The following is a 22795-nucleotide window of genomic DNA, read 5'->3' as shown; positions in this document are numbered from 1 at the left end:
GGAAGTCATGTTCGGTCGATGTGACCGCAATGGTGCCCTTGAGAAAGACGCCATTGCTTTGTTACGCTTTTATCATTTTATCCGCTGCGTAGTTTATCTTTCGTGAGAGCATGCCGAAACACTAAATTTTAATTTTATATCTCTTTTATGTCATTTGTGAGCCCAAGACTGGTAATTTAATTTTTTAATTTCAGATTTGAACTATCCTTGTCACGACCTTGTAATCCCTAATATTGTACTTTTTTATGACTAAAATCGCTCTTTATGGTTCATTGGTGATGTATCTTTTGTATAACGGTATGTGTGATTAATCTCGGGCATGTGGTAAGCATGTATCGGAATTACCGGATTTGCTTTCGTTTTAGGTGATTTGTATTGATCAAGTGCCTCTAGATATGGATTAACATGTAAATACGTGCTAACTCTCATCTTAATAAATTCGTCAATAATTTCACCTAAATCGAATACAAATTAGGCGATTCTTAGGCCGTCCACAACGGGCCGAGCAAACTCAGGAGCATCTCCTCCTCGATTTCCACGCCCTCTCTGTCTACAATGCCAAACAGTACATCTACAGTGCCAAACAGTACATTTACTCCTTCATTTGCTCTTCTCGCTGTGGACAGTCTTACACCTCCGCCTGCTCGCCCGACCTCCCACCCCTCCCCGGTGGTCGCTCCACCCCTTCCTACCTCGTCGGTGGCCGCTCCCCTTCTGCAATGCCTCTCCTCCCACCCACTCGCACGATGATTTCCCTGTAGTAGTAGGTCAGACACGAAACGTCACGCGCACTACCGTTTTTCCCATTTTCTTTATTGATTGAAAGGCCCATTAGTATTTTTAAATGGCCCACTAGTTTTTTAAAAAGCCCAGTAGTTTTTTTTAAAAAAGCCCAATAATAGCTTTCATTTGACGCGCTAGTTGACGACCAGTAGCTCTCTTCCCGATTGAAAGCCTCGACCACCATTCCCCAGCTCTGCATCTCACTCGCTTCCCACGGCGCGCACGCAGCCTGCAGAGAAGTGAGATCCATCCCGGCAAGGGCGCCGCCCAGCATGGCCGAGACGCTGCTCCTCCCCGTGGTGCGCGGCGTGATCGGCAAGGCCGCCGACGCGCTCGTCCAGAAGGTCACCGCCATGTGGGGCGTCGACGACGACCGCCGCGACCTGGAGCTCAAGCTGCTGTACGTGCAGTCCCTGCTGGCCGACGCCGAGGCGAAGGCGGAGGCGGAGAACGAGGCCGGCCGCGCCGTCAAGGGGTGGATGAGGGAGCTCAAGGCCGCCGCGTACCAGGCCGACGATGTCCTCGATGACTTCCAGTACGAGGCGCTGAGCCGAGAGGCCCAGAGCCTTCGATCTACCACCAGCAAGGTAAAAGATTTCTTCAGCTCAAGGAATCGACTCGTGTTCCGTCATAAGGCGAGCAGGGACCTCAAGAACGTGCTGGGCAAGATCGACAAGTTAGTGAAGGATATGCAGAAGTTTGGTCTGCTGCAACGCGAGCCAGAGGCGCCGCAAGCTCTGAATCGGCAGACGCACTCTGCGCTCGATGAGTCTGCGGAAATCTTTGGAAGAGATGATGACAAGGATGCTGTGGTGAAGCTGTTACTGGGGCAGCAAGATCAGCGGAGCGTGCAGGTGTTACCAATCATTGGAATGGGAGGTTTGGGCAAAACCACACTAGCAAAGATGGTCTACAATGACTGCAGAGTTCAGAAGCACTTTGAGTTGATGATGTGGCACTGTGTGTCGGACAACTTTGCAGCCATTGCCATTGTGAGATCCGTAATCGAGTTGGCCACAAATGGAAGATGTGATCTACCTGACACCATAGAACTGTTGCAAAAAAAGCAGCAGGAAGTCATTGGTAGGAAAAGGTTCCTATTGGTTCTTGATGATGTGTGGAACGAAGACCAGCTCAAGTGGCAGGACAATCTGAAGCCACTACTGTGTTCTTCTATTGGTGGATTAGGAAGCATAATAGTTCTCACAAGTCGAAGCCGGCAGGTTGCCTCTATAATGGGCACTCTTCCATCCTTTGAGCTTGCATGCCTCAGTGAAGAGGATTCATGGGAGTTATTCTCAAAGAAAGCATTTAGTAAAGGAGTGGAAGAGCAAGAAGAGTTCATAACAATCGGCAAACTTATTGTCAACAAGTGCAAGGGGCTACCTCTTGCTTTGAAGACAATGGGTGGATTGATGAGCTCAAAATATCAAATCAAGGAATGGGAGGCCATTGCAGAAAGCAATAGGGGTGGCAACAATGAAGTATTGTCCATTCTAAAACTGAGCTACATGCACTTGTCATCTGAAATGAAGCAGTGCTTTGCCTTCTGTGCGGTTTTCCCAAAGGACTATGAGATGGATAAGTGTGACGGAACCGCCAAATTAAAACTCTAATTAAGCGTAATGGCCGTCATTTGAACACATCAGGCTCATTAGCTTAATGGTTTAATTTGGCGATCCTTTCGCAACCCACGTCCCGATCGAAACATCACCGATAGTCCCACGCGAAGGTGGGCGCAGATGGTACAAGCACGACACATAATTGAATATACAACAAAAATACATAGAACTTGACCTTAAGTTTTACAAACCGAGTTTGAATAAATACATAATTCACAAACTTTACAATACTGAAATCCTGGTTCGTCTAGAGGAACGGGGCCTACAGCTACCAAAAGTGAGCCCTAGAGAGATCCCTAACTAGACGTCCGGCTCCACGACCACCCATCCCTCTGCATCCCGGCGGATGAACTTGGCGCAGCAGGGACAGAAGTCTACGTCTGCGTGCCCTGAAATAATGTTGGCAACAAACCCTGAGTATTCTAATACTCAGCAAGGCTTACCCGACCAGTGGGTATAACTTAGCCCACATAGCTAGACATGCAAGGCTTTTGGCTGGTGGTTATTTTGCAGAAAAGCAACTAAAGTAATTCCTTACTTTCATTATTTTAGCTTCAGATTCTATAAAAATTAACTCTCATCTCATATTCGCGAAGACCTACTATAGCAATCATGGTGATGCAAGCAAAATAATTTGGTGAGCTCAATATTTTATATAAACATTCCTAACTCATATTCTACATTTTTGCTACGGTGTGACAAAGAGACCAAGGCCCTCATAACCGCGAGACACGGCGAATCGATCCGATTTAACCTTGCAAGGTGGACCTAACCAACACGGCACGTATTTGCCCCGTCGGACTATACATACCAACCATTCCCCTCCCCGCCTCGAACTACAGGAACTAGCCCAACGACATATGGTCAGCCGAGCTCAACGTGAGACCACCAAAAGTAAACACATGCATCCCAATTCTCCGCGACTACTCGACTCGCCCCAGGAGTTGGGTGCGGGTTCCTGTACTTTCGAAGCAAGGCAGTACTCGGCTTACCGGTTTCGACTACCTCCTACTCCCGGCATGCGGTTAGTACAGTTCAATCCCCGATCAGCACTGCCACATCCACCGGTCCTTAATCGACACAGACGGGGCTAAGACACCCAGGAACCCTGTCCTGCTGCCATACCTATCCATCATCCCCGCCCGGTCTCACATTTCCATGTTCATTTCAAAACCAATCTCACATACTGAATCATATAAAGATAATAACGTATCTCGCGAGTAACCGGAAATTACTCGACTCCTAACATTCTACATCTCGCGAGTGCAGGAGACCACTCGTCTTCTACCGGTAACGCTAAGCTTAGCACAACTATCGTCCTATACATGCTAGTATAACTCCGGGAATCCTATGAATCATGCAACTAGGGTTCCAAACAATTCCTGAACTTAATGCACAAGTAGTAGAAACATACATAGGTGTCTTAATTTAAAATACTAGGATGTGCACCGGGGCTTGCCTTGCGCCTGCTGCTCAACACTGGGGCCAGACGGGCCTTGGGCCGGGTGCTCACACCTCTCCTCTTGGGCTTGCGTCGTTTGCTCTTGTGGTGCCGCGATCGCCTCAAAGACGGCTCCCTCAGATGCGGATGCTACACGTATGCATATGTATTAAATGAGTGCAGCCCAAGAATTGTAACTAGTTTACTTTAACTGAAATACCCTGCGGACTGTCCGCGCCCGAGTGGCGGACTGTCCGCCGCACTATCCTACCAACCCAGCAGAGGCAACAACGTCTCTGGAGCTTTTTCCCATTTTACCTGCGGACTGTCCGGCCACCCCTGGCGGACCGTCCGCAGTTCAAGTACTCAACCCACCAGAGACGAAAACGTCTCTGGACAATTTCCTAGACTCTACTGCGGACTGTCCGCGCCCTAGTAGCGGACCGTCCGCAGTTCACCCCTGCGAACCTCCAGAGACGACATCGTCTCTGGAACAAATTTGAGCCTCAATGGCGGACCGTCCGCTCCCCGATAGCGGACTGTCCGCAGTCAATCTTGCAAAAACAACCAGAGGCAACATCGTCTCTGGACAAAACTAACCTGACCTGCGGACCGTCCGCGCCCCCCAGGCGGACCGTCCGCGATAACTAATTCCTGACCCTCGCCCTAGGCGGCAGCAAGGGCGGCGGCGACGGCGGAGGCCGTGCTCCGGCGCCGGCGACACGCCATGGAAGGGGAAAAAGGCTGGGAAGCATAAGAAACTCACCACGAATCCATTCCCGCAGTCGGTTCGAGTGGAGGGCGACCGGAGAGGCGGATCGGCGGTGGAGCAAGCTTCAAGCACCCCCAATGGTGTCCGGCGGTGGTGGAAAGATTCCAGCCGGGGATAAGCCGGTTTAGGGGTTTGGGAAGGTGGAGGAGGTGACGAGGAAGGTTCCTGCGCGAGGAATCGAGGTCTGGTGGACTGAGGAGGGAGATCGAAGCAAGGGGCGACGATGGCGCGGGAGCTCGAGCTCCGCTCGGCTCTGGAAGGAAAGAGGAAGAAGAGAGGATTGACGAGTGGGTCCCACGCCCATCCAGATAAATATCTGGGCGACGCCTCGCGGACTGTCCGCCGTCACCTCGCGGACTGTCCGCGTGGTGGTTGTTACAATAAGGATAGGTTGATCCAACTGTGGATGGCGAACAATTTTATTCATGCCGAGGAATCAACAGATTTGATAGAGAAAGGTGAATTTGTTTTCAATGAGTTGTTGTGGAGGTCATTTATCCAAGACGTGAATGTCAAGATAATTGCTGGATATAGTTGGTTACCGTATAGGGAAATTAGATGTAAAATGCATGATTTAATGCATGACTTAGCAAATGATATCACAGATGAGTGTGCTTTTGCAGAAGAGTTGATTCAGCAGAAAGCTTCAGTAAATAATGTACGTCACATGCAGTTGCCATGGGATGAATCGGAAGAAATCACTATATTAATGAGAAGCTCGTCATCTCTCCGAACTTTATTACTTCAAAAATCAAAGCAAACGGATCTTAAGGAGATAGTAAAACTGACATCATTAAGAGCGATCCGTTGCCCAGACCCATATATTATTCACAGGCTCATAAATACAACGCATTTAAGATACCTTGATCTTTCCGAATCAAAAATTGTTAGATTGCCGAATTCAATTTGTATGTTGTACAACTTGCAATCATTGAGGCTCAATAATTGTGTGAAGCTACGATTTTTACCGGAAGGCATGCAAGCTTTGAGGCAGCTCACCCATATTTATCTGTTGCTATGTACTAGCTTGGAGCGGATGCCTCCAAAGCTTAGTCTGCTGAACAACCTCTGCACATTGACATCATTTATTGTGGACACCGGATATGGCTTTGGTATCGAGGAGCTCAAAGACTTGAAGCAACTTGGAAACAGGTTGGAACTGTTCAATTTGAGGAAAGTAAAGAGTGGATCAAAGGTCAATCTCCACGAGAAAAAGAATCTAACTGAACTGCTTTTGTGTTGGGGACGTCACGCAGATCACAATCCATTGCATGATGAGGTCATAAGTAATACTCCCTCCTTCCCTGTTTATAAGGCATACACGTATATCAAGATTCAAACCTTGTCATCTTTGACCAATAATTTGACTATTAAAATTTTATTTTTATAATGCAAATTTCATATGATTGGATTCATAATCAAATATATTTTACAATGATTATAAATTTATAATCAAAAGTGATATAATATATGATAAATAAATGGTCAAAATGTTGTTTAGAAGACCGTGTCATGTTTCACCATGCCTTATAAACGGGGAAGGAGGGAGTAATCAGGAAGTACTGGAATCGCTTGTACCTCATACTAAGCTCAGAACATTGGGGCTACATGGGTATGGTGGCCTGGCGATCTCACAATGGATGAGAGACCCCCAAATGTTTTGTTGTCTGAGAGAACTAAAGATTTCCAACTGCCCGAGATGCAAGGATCTGCCATTAGTGTGGCTGTCATCCCCTCTCGAGAAATTGCATTTAAGCTTCATGAACAGCCTGACCACGTTATGTAAGAACATTGATGCGGAACCTGCAGGATGTAATACCTCTATGCAAATTTTCCCGAAGTTAAAAATGATGAGGTTGTATAAACTGCCGGAGTTTGAGAGATGGGCACAAAACAGCACGGGAGAGCCTAATAGCTTGGTGATGTTTCCCCAGCTCGAACAGCTGTTCATCACGTATTGCAACAAAATTGCAAATCTTCCGGAGGCCCCAGCTCTCACTTCTGCATGTTGTCATGGGGAGTCTGCAGAACGTATAATTCCTATGAGCATGGAGTGGGGATCTTTTCCATCTCTTGTCCACTTGTCCTTTGGGATGCTAGTAGACGTGGTGATGCCTGGGAAGGACCATGAAAACCAAAACCAAAAACCTCTAAACACCCTTAGAAGTTTGTCTCTACAAAGTGACAATGGATTCATATCAGTGTTCAAGTTATCCAAGTTACAACTTGGGCTTGGGGATTTTTTGGTGTTCGTGGAACAATTGACAATATTCCAATGCGACAATATTGTCAGCTGGCCAGTAGAGGAGTTCCGATGTTTGGTTCGCCTTCAATATCTGGGGATTGATTCGTGCACCAAACTAGAGGGGAGGGGATCATCCTCTGAGGAATTCCTTCCGCTGCCCCAGTTGGAAAGGTTAAATTTACAAAGATGTGGTAGCTTGCTGGAGATTCCGAAGTTGCCCGCTTCACTTGGGGAATTGGATATTTGGGAATGCCACAGTTTGGTGGCGCTGCCTTCAAACCTTGGGGATCTGGCAAAGCTGAGGCATCTCAGGTTGTTCTGGTGCTCTGAGCTGAAAGTGCTGCCAGACGGCATGGATGGCCTCACTTCTCTTGAGCGATTGATGATCCATTCATGTCCAGGGATAAATAAATTCCCGCAGGGTCTCCTCCAGCAGCTCCCAGCCCTCAAATCCCTGAAAATAGATGGCTGCCCGGACCTGCAGAGACGTTGCAGGGAAGGTGGGGAGTACTTCGACTTGGTCTCCTCGATTCCAGATATATACATTCAACCACCCTATGAACCCGAAACAAAGAAGTCTGTGAAGAGCAGGTTGCTCCCCTGGCGTGTAGATGGGTCTTCAAGTATCTGAGGTCTGTATGTTTCAGCATCTATTATTGCGCTCCAACTATATATCTCGTTCAATTCCTCACAGTCCACTACAGTTTTCTCTCCTTTATTTTTTGGAACAAGTCCACTTTACCCCTGAACTCTTGCCAAAGTCCCAATTTTTCCTCTAAACTACGAAACCAGACATCCTACACCCCGAACTCTAGAAACCGTTTGATTTCACACCCCCATCCAAACCAAAACCACCCTGGCTTTCGCCACAACAGAACGGTTTTTCTTTTTTTTCTCTCCCTCCAACTTTCATTGCAAGAAAAAAATAGTTAAATGGGTCTAAAAATTATAAAAAAATTTTATACAGGTAGAGTAGGTGATAGGAAAACTATTTTAACTATTGTTTTTAGTTGTAATGAAAAAAAATTTTAAATATAAATATTTGAATATGGTTAAAATTTAAGTTGCATTGAGTTTTTAGGTATCAAAACATGCTCCACAATTTACCAAATTTTAAACATAAGGTTTGTTTTAAATTTAGTATACCATTTTAATTTTATTTGACTGATATTCCATAGCAATATTTTAAGTTTGTTCGTAAAGGGTAAATTTGCACCAAATTTGATTATTTTAATTAAATTTTGTAAATTTCTTTGGAACATGAGTGATATAAAATTAACATGATAAACTAAGTTCAAAATGAACCTTAAGTTTCAAATTTGGTACATTTTAGAGCACGTTTTGATGCCCTAAAATTCCATGAAACTTAAATTTTGCCCATATTCAAATATTTATATTTCAAATTTTTTTGCATTCCAACTAAAAATAATTGTTAAAATAGTTTCCCTATCACCTGCTCTACCTCTGTAAAAAAATTTATAATTTTTAGACCTATTTAACTATTTTTTCTTGTTATGAAAGCTGGATAGAGAAAAAAAGAAAATCCGCTCTGCTGTGGCGAAAACTAGGTTGGTTTTTGGTCCTGGAGGGTAAATCAAACGGTTTCAAGAGTTCGGGGGGGGGGGTGTAGGATGTCCGGTTTCATTGTTTCATAGTTTAGGGGAAAATTTTGGACTTTGGCAAGAGTTCAGAGGGGTAAAGTGGATTTTTCCTTATTTTTTATTCCGATTGACTTGCTACGTATATACAGTACTTTCTCCGTCTAGCAAAGATGGTTCGTTTAGCCTTCAAATTTTATCCACAAAGACTGTTCATTTAGATTGCAGTAAATTTTATCTAATTAAAAGAATATCAAATACTAAGAAATAATTGCATTGAAGAGGGTATAGAGCCAATCAAATGTTTAAGTAGATGTTACTTTTCTGGTTCGGGATGCATTTACATTTATTGAGAATCTAGGGAACCAAATAAATAGCACGATCTTTAATCACAACTGCTATAGTTAATTAGGGGTAACATGGTTATTTCCACTACCATTAATATGTCTGAAATTTTCTAAACGAACAGTCTTTGTGGGCGGTAGAACTGCAATCATCGCCGCTCCCTGATTAGTACAAACCAGATGCAGAGGTACGCTTAGAACTTCAGATTCAGTCCCAGCTACAGTGCTTGTACCCAGCTGCTTTACAAAGCTCCACGAAATGCAGAGTTTGGCTGAGGTCGATTAGAAATGCTTTTTATAAAAAAATGTATGTCTAAGTTTCTTTTTCTGTTTCTAAATCTGCAGAGGTGCTGATGATTCGTAGGCAACCAACCGGATATGTCGTTCAGCGGCTCCTGCAACATGACGCGCCCCTCATTTTGCTTCATGAGCATCAGTGGTTATTAGCGGTTCGGTTTTGTTTACTGTATTACAGTACACTAAGCTTCTCTTTGTCCTCGTCATTTTTCATCCCAAGTACATGCCGACTGCCGTTCTGATGAAAGATATCTGTACATACCAGCTTTCTCGTGATCTACTACGTTGTATTAGCGGATATCAACATAGCACTGTATACTCCATCGCCATTTACTAATGATTCCTGCCTCAGTCCAAGCGCCACCACCTCAGTCGTTACAAGCTCTCCCGCGATGCGCACCCAGAAGGCCGACCGGTCACCGGAGCGCCGAGCTCGACCATCCACGGTCGAGATGGCTGCTGCCTCTTCGACCCCGGAGCCATCCTCCGAATGGGACTTCAAATGGTGATTCCTCCACTGCTACAGAAACTTTAACCAAAGCGAACAAAATAGCTAAACCGAAATGGGCATGGCAACCATCTCGGACATAAAATCACCATCAATCGAGGCTTTACCGAGGCAGGCAACCAACTACCTCGTTTATTCTGTATTAATTGAGGTGGTTTTGTTTAACTTAACCGTCTCGGTTATTTAATATTAACCGAGATGGTCTTTTATTATTTGCCCATCTCAGTTAATGTTTTATAGAATTAAAAAAAAGCTTATTTCATTTCGAATTTGAATTTAAAAATACATACAAATTAGAAAACACGTATGTGAAAGATAAACTCATATACTACATCCATTCATGTCACACACCGAGTGAATATTAATTACATTCATGCATGTTCGCATAGGTCACAAAATCACATCAAATGTTCACTAGTTCACAAGCACCTACCCGAAGATGTCTGGCAACTTGTAGTCGTTCATGTCGAGATCGCTTCTCCAGTTGCGTAGCTTCACGAACTTCTCCGTCGCTAGCTCGCTCTCGGCATAGAAGAATCTTCCCCAACATGATAACATTCGTCCATGACAAACTTACAAATGTCGGATACTGTTTGAGTGATGCTTGTACTGTCCACCTTTTCCTTTTGCCACCATCCTAGAGATTTTTTTAGCTGACGCCAACGGACTTGAGAAACTCACAAGCATAGTATCCACACAAGATTGAGCCGGCAGGTTGCTTGGCGCACCGCATGCATGATATATGTAACACATAGTCATTAGGACACATAGATAGCATGCACGATGTAGTAGCACATACGATTCTTTATACGTACCGGGAATTGTTGCCTCATGTGCAATTTTGTGTTATACTTCTACTTCTCCTTCTCGGACCTCCGATCAAAGCATTCGGGGTCTTCCGCTTATTTCTTGTAAGCGTTGTATGCCAACCACTAGTGTCAACAATAAATTTAATATGTACTTTGGTTGCATTAAAGAATGTGTTGTCACTTACTATCGCAGATAGTTTTTGAAATCTTTGTACCCTTCTTTGTTCGTATGCTGCAAGGAGTCGAATATGACAGCTTCTCCATCTTGAGGATAGATCATAAATACAATCCAGTGGCCCAGACGCCCAAGCTACACAATTGAAACAATATGGATCTCAAATATTAAAACATGAAAAGTGGTGAACCCAATAACTATTGCAAGTATCTTTTTAACTTACCCGAATTGTTGGGTGGCAAGGATACACTCATCTCCCTGGATCTTCTTCATGGCTTGTAAAATGTTTTCTATACTTATCTCGCCTTGCATTTTAGTCCGGACTAGAACTCGCTGCATCATGTCCAAATTCACCTGCCTAGGGTCCGCGTCCGGTACATCGTACCCAATGATGGCTCTTTGGGTAATATGCATAGGAGATAGGTAGATATTATCTTCCTTTAGTTCCTTGCATACATATGATTGCATCTTGCAAGCACAAGTCGTCGTCATGGCATTGTTAGTTTGATTGTAATGAACGTACCTTCAGCAATGCAGAGGTGTAATCACTTACATAGCAAAAAGGGTGACTTGTGAGACGTCGAGGTCCTTGCACCGCAACAGCCTATGCATGTCGTGGAAGTCAACGGTGAAAAAACTATCATCTTCCAAGAGCAAGTACTCCTTGGGGGTCCTCACAATGAAATCCTTCATTCCTAGCTTCACAGCATGCATATACTAGAGATGGAACCTCCGGACCTCCCACGGCTCCTCCTAGATGAGCTGGCCCAAGGGCAACATGAACTTGCCATTCTTGAAGTTAGAGGGGCAATCTGGAGTAAGGGGCCAAACTGACGGTGGTGTTCGCGGCCTGTAATTATTCTCGAAGTTATCAGAGCAATCTGGAGTAAGGGGCCAAACTGACGGTGGTGTTCGCAGCCTGTAATTAAGACAAGGAGGAGTGGAAAAGTCTGTTAGCATTATCTCTGTTGACTACATTTGGTTGCCATTAGCATATATACCTTTTGAACGCTGTAGAGTACTTGAACTCTTCTGCTATGTTGAACGCCGCTCATTCCTCTGTAGTGAGGTGGGCGGGTTTGACCTCGTCTTTTGCTATAGGCTTCTTTGGCGCAGAAGGATATTGCCCCGTGCCCTTTGAACCACTTGGAGGCGGTGTTTTGTTGCCCGTTCCAGGACTGCTGTATGAGCCACCAGCATTGTCGTTGCCATCGCTACAATCTTCTTCCTCCCCATCCTGCCCCAGGGCACCTGGAGCATGCCAAGTGTTGGCTCCGTGATCTCATTGGCTGGGTACCTTTGGGGTTGTGAGGTACCTGGCGGCATCTGCCCTTGTACGCCGGCTTGACCTTGTTGTGGCAGCATGCCAGTCTGGAGGAACATCTGCATCCTCAGCTCCACCATCTTGGGGTCGGTGCTCATGAAAGCATCTTGTATCATCCCAATGATAATTTCTTTCATTGCCTCATCTCTGCCTTTCTGGATGAGCCCTTCCTTGTATCTTTGCCTCGTGTGGTAAGAGGTGGTGTCGGATTGCCATGAGTCCACTTTCTTCCAGCTCTGCCTCAAGGATACACCCCGAACGCGGTCGCAGTGCTCGGAGTTTCTTAGCGCCTCGATCAGCATGTTGTGCTCCCTGCATGGTTCAAACAACCCACGTTCCTTGGCCACCTTGGTCGCGAGCAAATCCTTCTCAGCCTCCTCGGTCCGTGGCAATCTGGAGTAAGGGGCCAAACTGTCGGTGGTGTTCGCAGCCTGTAATTAAGACAAGGTGGAGTGGAAAAGTCTGTTAGCATTATCTCTGTTGACCACATTTGGTTGCCATTAGCATATATACCTTTTGAACGCTGTTGAGTACTTGAACTCTTCTGCTATGTTGAACGCCGCTCATTCCTCTGTAGTGAGGTGGGCAGGTTTGGCCTCGTCTTTTGCTATAAGCTTCTTTGGCGCAGAAGGATATTGCCCCGTGCCCTTTGAACCACTTGGAGGCGGTGTTTTGTTGCCTGTTGCACCCTCTTGTAAGCATCTAGGCCCCTAGTTGGTGTTTTGGTAATTAATGATGACATGTGTGGACTAACAATTCGTGTGAGAAGATTGAGAATGTAGGTTGGTCCATACAAAGGAGAGTTGCATCGGAAGCTTTGGAAGTTAAGGATTATTCATAAGTATAGAGAGCTCAAGGCAAAGGTATATGATAGGTGTTTATTTTGACAGGTCAAGAGGTGTTTAGAGAAGAGAATTGACCGGATTAATAGGCTAGATAGCCGTACTATCAAGAGGGGTCAATGTCTTTTACTTGACGGTCTTGTAGTGCCTCATTGCTCATATAATGGATGCATTTTCATGAGGGCTAACTGCGCTTCAATTTGTAAAAGAAAATCTTCTATTCAAAAGCTGATTTAAATAGGCTGAAATTTAGTGTGGCGGACTGTCCAGCCCTAGGGGACAGACTGTCCGCCGAAGAGAGGATTTTTCCAGCAGAGTTGGTCCTGCTTCCTGATGTTTTTTTGCCTCATCGGTGGACTGTCCGGGACCCTGGGCGGACTGTCCGCAGTTCTAACTCTAGTTTGCATCAGGGAGCACTGGGTTGCTGCCGGGTGTTTTTCTTATAAACGGTGGACTGTCCGTGACTTTTGGATAGACTATACGCGATCATTTGTTCCGGCGCTTCCAGAAAAGCAGAGTCTCTGAGTTTGAAATCGAGTAAATGGCGGACCGTCCGAGACTTTTGGGCAGACTGTCCGCCGATCATTTGTTCCGGCGCTTCCAGAATAGCAGTCTCTGAGTTTGAAATCGAGTGAACTGCGGACTATCTGTGCCTTGTAAGACGGACTGTCCGCAGTACAAATTTGAGTGTCTCTGACAATCATTTAATGCGAAACTAGCCGTTGGATTTCAAGTACGGACTGTCCGAGATTTGTCCTGCGAACTGTCCGTGAAACCTCTATTTTCACGGGATCTACACATAACGGCTAGCTGAGGGAAGGGAGAGTATATATAGTGTGTGCCCGGGGCTTGGGCAGCTCTCTTGGCCATTTGGAACACTTGATGAGCATTCTTGAGCCTTCCCTCACCTCTCTCTCACTCATATTGCTTGAGATTGCATTCTAGTGAGATTGAGAGCATCCTAGTGCTTTGCATCAATTGTGTGAGCTTTGAGGCACTAGGAGTCCATCAAGCAAGCATCATTGGCTTATTACTCTTGGAGGTTGCCGCCTCCTAGACGGCTTGGTGGAGGTTTCCTGTCGAGCCCTTCAAAGAAGATTGTGAAAGGGCCGCCGTGGTGATTGTGAGAGGTTTGGTGCTTGCCTCACCGGAGTGGTGAAAAGCAACCCTAGTGGAATCGAGGTTTGAGAGGTTCATTGACCAATCCGGCTCAAAGATCAAGTGGAATCTTGATAGAGGATCAGTTGGATGCTTTGAATCCACCTCAATGTGGATTAGGGGTGACCGGCAAGTCATCGACACCACGGGAAAAATTCGGTCTCTTGTGTGGTGATTTTCTTGCTCTCTTTACATTCAAGCATTTACTTTGAGCTTTACTATGTTAGAGATTGAATTGTCATCTTGTCACCCTAGGTTGCAAACCCACTTAGCTCAACATAGGCTAGAAGATTTAATTCTCTTGTGGTTCTAATTAAATTTGCCTAGTGTCTTTGATTTTAGTTAAAATTGTCTATTCACCCCCCTTTAGCCGGTAATCTCAATCCTACACCCCTGTATCTCCTTGTGGGTTACTCGTGTCGAGAGGCGGGCTACTTCCAGGACTGCTGTCTGAGCCGCTAGCATTGTCGTTGCCATTGTCATCGCCACCATTGCCATAGTCATCGTCACTTGGGCCACCCGCTGGAGACGATGATGGTTGCGAGGGTTTTGGCGTTGGCTTCCGCATTTCGAAGGCAATATCTGCCTTGTTCCATAGCATGCGACAGCCGAGACTGCCGCTGATGGTCCTGGCTCCATCTTCAGTGGGAATGTCAACTGTTGGCTCCGTGATCTCATCGGCTGGGTACCTTTGGGGTTGTGAGGTACCCGGCGGCATCTGCCCTTGTACGCCGGCTTGACCTTGTTGTGGCAGCACGCCAGTCTGGAGGAACATCTACGTCCTCAGCTCCACCATCTTGGGGTCGGTGCTCATGAAAGCATCTTGTATCGTCCCAATGATCATTTCTTTCATTGCCTCATCTCTACCTTTTTGGACGAGCCCTTCCTTGTATCTCTGCATCGTGTGGTAAGAGGTGGCGCCGGATTGCAATGAGTCCACTTTCTTCCAGCTCTGCCTCGAGGATACTCCCCGAACGCGGCCGCGGTGCTCGGGGTTTCTTAGCGCCTCGATCAGCATGTCATGCTTCCTGCGAGGTTCGAACAACCCTCGTTCCTTGGCCACCTTGGTCGCGAGCAAATTCTTCTTAGCCTCCTCGGTCCGTGGCTCGTTGTACTTGGTCCTACCCTCCTTTAGCTTCTTTGGCCGACAGGCATTGAAGTAGTCATGTGCCCTCTCGTCGATGCCTTCGAACAGATTCTCCTACCCGAACACAGCTTCCTCCCTTTCCTCCTCCCTCCACTTCTTCCTCTTAGCAGCATACCCAGTCATGCCCAAGTGGTGGGGGAGCACGTTACTCTTTGCAAGCTCGGAGTACTCCTGGCCCTTGGCCTTTGAGTCTTTGGTACTCATCTTTTCAACAAACTCTTTCCAGACGTGATGCTTGATGAAGCTGTAGTCTGCGTATGATGTCTTCCCTTTCTGCACAGTGCCTATTGAGGTGTGACCTCAAGTTGCAAAGTGCTTTGCCTGCGATAGCCAAAGCATGGCCTCTGCACAGATCTTCATCAAATTGGTTCGGTGGATACTCGAACTGCCTCTTCACCTCTCCCCACATGGCACCCTTCAGATCATCCGGGACTTTCCTCCAATCCTGATATGTGATCGGCATGTCCCTAACTATACAGGAGCACTGGTTGCTAAAGACACCGATGACAGATTCTAGCTCCAAGGGGTCTCCATGTGGCCCTATCTTGTGTATGGCATGCACCTTGTTGTGAACCTTGTGCATTCCGTGTTGGCCCCTCTTCTTGTTGCTGCTCTTGTCACTGGCCATTTTGGTTGATGTGCTCGGGGTGGGACCAGATCCATACCCCTCCTCTTCTCCCTCCTTGGGGTACTCCAAACATATCGGCACCACCGGTACCTGTCGAGGACAAGAACTCGCATTAGTTTCATACTTAAGCAAAAAGCTCGCCATCATCTGCTGACATTGTATTAGTTATTTACTAATGCGGTCCTCATCAACTGCTTGCTCCCGAGCTGGGGTGCGAGATTGTCTTGTTGAAGGATCCTCCGTCGAAGTATAGGTCGGATTATCTTCTTCCTCCGTACGACGTTTTTCTCCGGCCTCAGTGTTAGCACCTCCTCCTTGTACGAGGTGCTCTCTCTTGATGACGAGCCTTCATTATCACTCGCAACCGGAGTCGGCTCGCGCCATTCTTCAGTACGCTCGGCCGCCATTGGAAGCTATGAAGAGGAGAGAGTTATATAGACATTTCACAATTATTTGAACATAATGATATGCACAACATTCATCTCAAAACATATATAAAGAGAACATCAATATTATTCATTTTAAAACAAAAGTACATCATTTTTTCATCTGCATTGGGAGTAGATACAAAAGAGTATAAGAAAAGTACAAAAGGGTATAAGAAAAGTAAAAAGGCGTATAAGAAAAGTACAAAAATTGTAGAATCAAAGAAATTATTTATATATTAGGCTCAGAAAAGGCTGTTAAGTAAAATACTTGTGAGATCAGTAACACCTATTCAGAAAATGAATTTCTGAAATTAGACAACAATTGAACTATAGTGCTAGGAAACTACTGAACACCATATTCAGACATATTGCACACAATAGAAATATCAGATTGGACAGGACAATTGAAATATATAGATTGGTCAGCACAGCAAAAACTGAACACATTACCATAAAATTCTATTGGACTGGAAAGAGACTTCATGCAATTTTTCTCTCTCAAATCTGTCAAATTTTAGATCAATTTGAAGCTGCCTAGCCAACAGATCATATGCTATGCAAAAATTGGTCTAATAATTGGCATGTGACAACAGATCATATATTGTGCAGAAATCATGCAATTCTCTTGCAGAAGAGTAATTGAATTCTCTTGCAGAAGAGTAATTGGTAATGAAGGAGTTTTCTTACCTCTGCACTGGTGTCTGATGGATCTATGGATGCTTCATCAGACACCAAAAGGATACTAGCTGTCACAATTCTACACACCATTCACACTCATTCAATCTGCTAATAGAAATCTCACATCATGATGGGTCATCTAATCAGAAAATTAAGCTGATTACTGATTTGCATGTATGCACACCAATTTTAGATCGGGGGATTGGAGAAAATTTTTAGAAGCGTACGTGTGATGCTCACCATACGATGAGTACATAGGAACGGAAGGTTTCGGCAGGAGGTGGCCTACGCGATGCCCAATGGGGCACGCTCAGTTCGAGGCCACCACCACCGCTCAGCATGGCCCAATTTCTGTCAAAATTTCTATCCCTAGCTTTTATAGCAGTGGCGGTTGCACGGCCTGAGGTCCGGACACCATTAATCGAGGCGGGCCGCCGGTCTGCCGTCTCCGAGGGCATTTTAAAAAGCCGCGGTTAATACATTTTTTGTAGGAGTGCTCTTTGCCCCACTCTCTATCTCTGTTGCTGGTTGTCACTTGAGTGGGGACGTCCTATAGCTGTAACATGGCGCCTATCATGGTAGCTTATTATTGGTATGTTCCTGTGCTCCGTTTGCACGCTCCTCCAGCAATCAGCGCCAGCGCTCTCTGCTAGCTGATGGCCTCTGCGCTAGAGTCCTCGCGGTGCATCGTGCCACCTGGTGCTATGTGCAGATGCATGCTACGTATTCGACGGATTGCATTAAAGAAGCAAGCATTTTTTTGCATAACTTTTCTGTCTAAGCCATAAACTACGTCTAAGGGTAAAGAAAGCGTGTTGTTACTGTACTATTCATTTTACTTAAAGCCGGTAGCAGAAGCATCTCATCACGACAATATTGGGTTTCTAATAAAGCAATATGTATATTGAATCACTTGAGGTCAACCTTGGATTCATGATATTTAATCTTCAGAAATAATTGCAGTGCAAAAGAAATAGAACATAAAATAAAGAGAATTTTTACAATGATTGAAAAAAATAAAAGTCATCCATCTGACTGAATCGTACGGTGGTCAAGGTAGAAAGTACCTGAAAATACTAGACTAAAGTATCTGGTGGTAAAAAAAATATGAGACTAAGTACAAAAAATGGGACCGAATACCCTTAACGCTATTAATTGGATATTTGAAAATACTTTCCATAGATCAATGGCCATGAAAAATTCAAGGTAAAGTACCTGAAATTACCATTTGGTTCTTTACAATCATTGTAACAGAGCTTTAAAATAAAAAGGAAACCAATGTACTCAACATTTATTTGGGACCTTATGATGGTGCACTTGGCTTTGATTCCTAGTCAAGCTGGAATGCATAATTTTGTAACAATACAAACTGCCAAATATTGGAATTTTTTTTGTAAGATCCGGTAGAAAATTAATTTGGTTTTTCTATTTTATGGTTTGAAGCCATGTGTTTTTATGAATAGCGCAGCTAAAAGTACTGAAATCCTGTGGCAGTTTGGTTGTCACTCACTCTAGCTAGTTTGGTAAGCTCAGCCTACCAAGAAATCAGTTACTTACCGTTGCTCGTAATATTGCAATGATTTGATGTAAACGCTATCGCTGTTATATGTTAACAATTCCTTGGTAGAGTGCAGACCTGACCTTTCGTTTTTGGCTTTTTGCAGTAACTTTGAAGTTGATTATGGGTCTGAGGAACAGGCATCCATTGTCTGTAAAGGCATACCCTACGAATGCTGATACCAAAAGCTTATTACTCTGAAGCCCTACTTGTAATGCCAAATATTGCTGCATATTGATACGTCAAATCCAGCATTGCTGCAAAAAGTGTATGTAATATCTTTTCTACAATATTGCTGCATAATGTAATCCAACATTGCTGCAAAAAGTTTTACCATGTTATCTTTTCTGTTGCTGTTCTCGAGTGAGTTTAGATTGTTTTATGTAATATCTTTTCTGTAAGACCTTGCTTGCTTCCCTCTTTAAATGAATGAGCAGTGCTCCTACCATACTTTCAAAAAAAAAAAGTGTATCCAAAGTTCATCTGAAATCTATGTGGCATAATGCAAAACCTGGCAAATTGAACAAGCTCTTGCCCAGACTAGTGCAAAAAATGATCCTGCAGTGCTGCCTTTTGTGGGTCGAATTGGTCAGCATTGAGTTTGCTCTACTCATTTTTGCCGGTACAACCTGCTCATTGTATTTAAACATGGAAATAAATTCTCATACCAAAGTATGCAAAATTCACACGGAATCAGTGTGCTCCAAATTCATACGAAATTAATGTAAATTATGCTTTTGTTGTAACTCCATGGATGCGCCGAGGCAGTAAACCTCCATCCTCACCATCCACTTCGGGTGCTCGCCCACAAGGCAGGCGCAGCCGCTGGTCACCTCCGCGCCGGCGTCCGGTACTTCGTCCCTGTCTGCCTCGTTCTCGTTGAGCCGCAGCAAAGTACGCCAAGAGATGGAACACGACAGCGCCGTGGTTTGGGAGGACGAGGTTTCCTGCAGGCCATTCCGAAGCTAGGGAGCGAGGGGCGGCAAGCCCATGTGGCGGTGGCAGCCGCAGCTCCGCTCAGCGGATTGGTACGTACGGTGATCGTCGTGTGGGTCGTTGGCTTTCTCCTCCAACATTCAGTGACAACGCTCTCTCGGCTAGCTGATGGCCTCTGTGCTACATTGGTACAGTGTCGCATCTTGCCACTGCCTCCTCGTGCTAAGTGTAAGCAAGCATTGTTTTTTTTTGGCATAAACGTTTCTGTTTAAACCCTTAACTGCGTCTAAGTGTAAATAACTCGTCTTGTTAGAGTACTACATCAAATTATTTTTACATAAAAAAGGAAACTTGAAGCTCAGTAGCAGAGGCATCTCATCACGGCATATATTGGGTTGCTATGGTAAAGCAATATGTATATTGAATCACTCGAAGTCAACCAATGATATTTTAAAATCATGATGTTTAATTTTTTATCAATCAATCACGGTACATTATCAAGGCCAACCGTCCATTGCTGGAGTGCCTTTTTCTGCCTTGCAACTTCGCTGCAGCTGCTTGGTTGGCCATAGTTTTCCCCTTTCTTTTTGAAAGGTGCACTATCTTTTTTTAGGCACATATGCTATTCTTTTCCTTTCCATTTTTAAAAAGGCGCACTAAGAATCTAGCATCTTCTTTTTTTAAAAAAAGGCACACTACCTCAAGCTTGTTGACGACGAAAGGAAGATCCAGTACAGACTCACTTCTCTTCCCCACTCAAGCCTGCCACCACCACTCCCAGCTATTCCCAGCTCTGTCTCTTGCATCCAACGGCGCGCACCCAGCCTGCAGAGAAGTGAGATCCATCCCGGCTAGGGATGGCAACGGGTATATACCCGTCGGGTAGTGGCCACCCATACCCGTACCCGTTAGGATTAAATTTTACCCGTCGGGTTACCCGTACCCGCATACGGGTAAGAAAATGATTCCATACCCATACCCGCCGGGTAATTTTTACCCGTCGGGTAACCCACACCCGAAATCATACCCGAATATTACATGTAAATATTAGACATTCACATAAAAAATAAATCATTACAAGCTTCATTTCAACAAATTAATGGCTCATATGGGTTAACATGAGTTAGAGAGGGTTCAACAATATATATACTAGGAGGGTTTAATTGGATTTGAGCTAAATTCATAGGTCATATGGGCTAAAATGAGTTAGATACTTAGACTCATTTGTTTTTCCTGCGGGTATTTCTTACCCACGGGTAGGCGGGTATGGGTAGTATAAACCCGCACCCGTACCCGCCATACCCGATGGGTATAGGATTTATTCCAATAATGTACCCACGGGTAGAAAAATCATTCCATACCCGCCTTCTTATCGGGTAAAACCCGTCGGGTACTCGGGTTTCGGGTACCCATTGCCATCCCTAATCCCGGCAAGGGCGCCGCCCAGCATGGCTGAGACGCTGCTCCTCCCCGTGGTGCGCGGCATGCTCGGCAAGGCCGCCGACGCGCTCGTCCAGAAGGTCACCGCCATGTGGGGCTGAGGAATGTTGAGTACCTTCTCCTGGTTGTGATGAGTGAATTGTCAACCGTGCGGTGTGATCGTGTGCTTGGTCTTTGGTTGCAGGTACACGGGCGTCGAGTGTCGACGGAGAGCTGCCGTGGAGGTGCTGTGGCTGATGGATCGTGCGGTGGACGGCGGTAAAGGGCAGCCGGGACCGGAGCTCGGGCCGGGCGGCAGCTGTGGCGTCCACTCCTGGATCGAGGGTGCAAGCACCGGTGGATGGCGGGTTTCTTGGTTTGCGCCACAAAACCAAATCTGGCGGACGGTGGTTGAAGACGCCAAGTCGTCGAGGCACGGGCGTCGGTCTCGGGACTGGCGGAGGAACGGGCGTCGACGGCGTCTAGGGCCTCGCTGCGGGCGAGGAGGTGACGGGCGTCGGGCGGTGTTTAGGGCCGTCAGAAGGCCGAGGCGGGAACAGCGTCTTGGGCCACGGCGTGGAGGCGGGAATCTTCCCGCGCGTGGAGTTTTGGTGGTTTTCTCAAAACCGGCCATCTACCCGGGTTTCGCGGACCCTCCAAAACCGCGGACCAGATCTTCATCCCCACGGTGGCATCGCGGAGAAGACTTCAACTCGAAGAAAGAACCTTGGCCGTCGGATGAGTCATTGTATCTTTTTCCGGTTTTGCCCCTACGGGCCTTCTAGTGTCTAGTTAAGTCTAGAGGTAGTTTAGTCTTTTAGTTCTAGAGTTAGTGGGCTTAAATATCTCTCACCCACTCTCTCCTCTCTCTCTCCCCCGGCCTGGCGCCCAGAGCCCCCTCTCTCCCAGTCCAGGCGCCTCCTCCCTCTCTCTCTGTTCTTCCTCCCTCTTTTCTCTAGGGTGAGATTTTGGAGATGGATTTTTGAGACCATGTATTGAATTCGATTGGGAAAGGAGGCCCTATCCTCCTTGTGCCCTCGGGGCTTTTCGATTTTGTATCAATTCAATACTCCGTGCACTCTTGTTTGTGTTGAATTTTAATTTCGCTTTGATTCTTTGTGTGCACGAGATCGTGGTGGTTCTTAGAGCTCTTTATGGTGAATCCATGCCCTCTTGCCTAGTGCAAAACTCCTAGGATTCACGAGCTCCTTAGGATCGATGTTCTTGAGCATTTCACGTTTTGAGAAAACCCCGTTCTTGCTCGGGAATTCCTCGATTCCTCCCAAACCATGGAGTGATTCGTCGATTCCTTTGGTGAGTATGTTCACAAGGTCTTTGTGACCGTGCCTGCAAAATTTGAACCCCTTTGGACGTGTTTTGATCCTCCAATCGTCAAGTTTTCCAAAGGTCGCGGGTTGTGAAACACCAGTTCTGCTCGGGCTGGGTTTTTCATTATCGCCGGTTGAACCGACGCTTGAGATCAAGATCATCGGATCAACCGGTGAGTAAAAGTTTTGGCTTTTAGGATTTTTGGCCGTTCTGCTTGGTTGCACTGGTGTATTAGTTTCACATGCATCGGTTCAACCGGTGAATCTTCACCAGCGACCTCCTGCTTGCTTTTTCCATCGTTACACCGGCGTATAGAACTTTTACTGCGTCGGATCAACCGGTGTTACAAGTAGTTTGGTTCAGGATCTCTCTAGACAACTGCACCGGTGTTCTGAATTCGATTTCGTCGGTTTAACCGGTGTTCAGTTGAGTCGATTTTGCGTCTCTCTAGACAACTGCACCGGCGTTTAAATCTGATTTTGTCGGATCATCCGGTGTTTGTTTTTCTGTGCTGCCGGCTCTGTCTCACCGGTTCAACCGACGTAGTCATCTCTATACACGTCAGATTAACCGGTGAGGTATACCGTGTTGTTCTTGCGCTGTTCGTTCGTGTTTTCTTCCGCGTTTGTTCTTGCTTGTTCCTAGGGCTGTCTTGTGTTGGTGTAGCTCCTCCATAGCTACTCCACACTTCACCTAAGACTCTAGGATTGGGTGGCACTTGGAATCATAGGCCGAACTTCCGCTTGCGAAAGTT

General features: G+C 45.8%; 1 protein-coding gene across 1 annotated transcript; it reads left to right on the top strand.

Annotated features, from left to right (window-relative positions):
* Window positions 1–926: 926 nt before the first annotated feature.
* LOC120713020 (disease resistance protein RGA2-like) lies at window positions 927–9459 on the top strand. The gene is made up of 4 exons (XM_039998978.1): window positions 927–2368; window positions 5003–5908; window positions 6168–7495; window positions 9151–9459. Exons 1-3 carry the CDS (start codon window positions 1056–1058, stop codon window positions 7492–7494), a joined length of 3546 nt encoding a protein of 1181 aa, XP_039854912.1. The 5' UTR covers window positions 927–1055; the 3' UTR covers window position 7495; window positions 9151–9459.
* Window positions 9460–22795: the final 13336 nt, after the last annotated feature.

This window comes from Panicum virgatum, chromosome 6K, assembly GCF_016808335.1.
Source record: "Panicum virgatum strain AP13 chromosome 6K, P.virgatum_v5, whole genome shotgun sequence".
Taxonomy (NCBI): Eukaryota; Viridiplantae; Streptophyta; class Magnoliopsida; order Poales; family Poaceae; genus Panicum; species Panicum virgatum.
Note: the sequence above shows the minus strand (reverse complement) of the source record. Positions and strands in the feature narration are given on the sequence as shown.

What these genes read in the sequence shown, in the direction of transcription:
- LOC120713020 (XM_039998978.1), top strand. Translation starts at nt 1,056, where the DNA reads ATGGCCGAGACGCTGCTCCTCCCCGTGGTGCGCGGCGTGATCGGCAAG. An exon ending in AAGGACTATGAGATGGATAA is followed by an intron (nt 2,369 to 5,002) that starts GTGTGACGGAAC and finishes TTGTTACAATAA; the next exon opens with GGATAGGTTGATCCAACTGT. An exon ending in CATGATGAGGTCATAAGTAA is followed by an intron (nt 5,909 to 6,167) that starts TACTCCCTCCTT and finishes GGAAGGAGGGAG; the next exon opens with TAATCAGGAAGTACTGGAAT.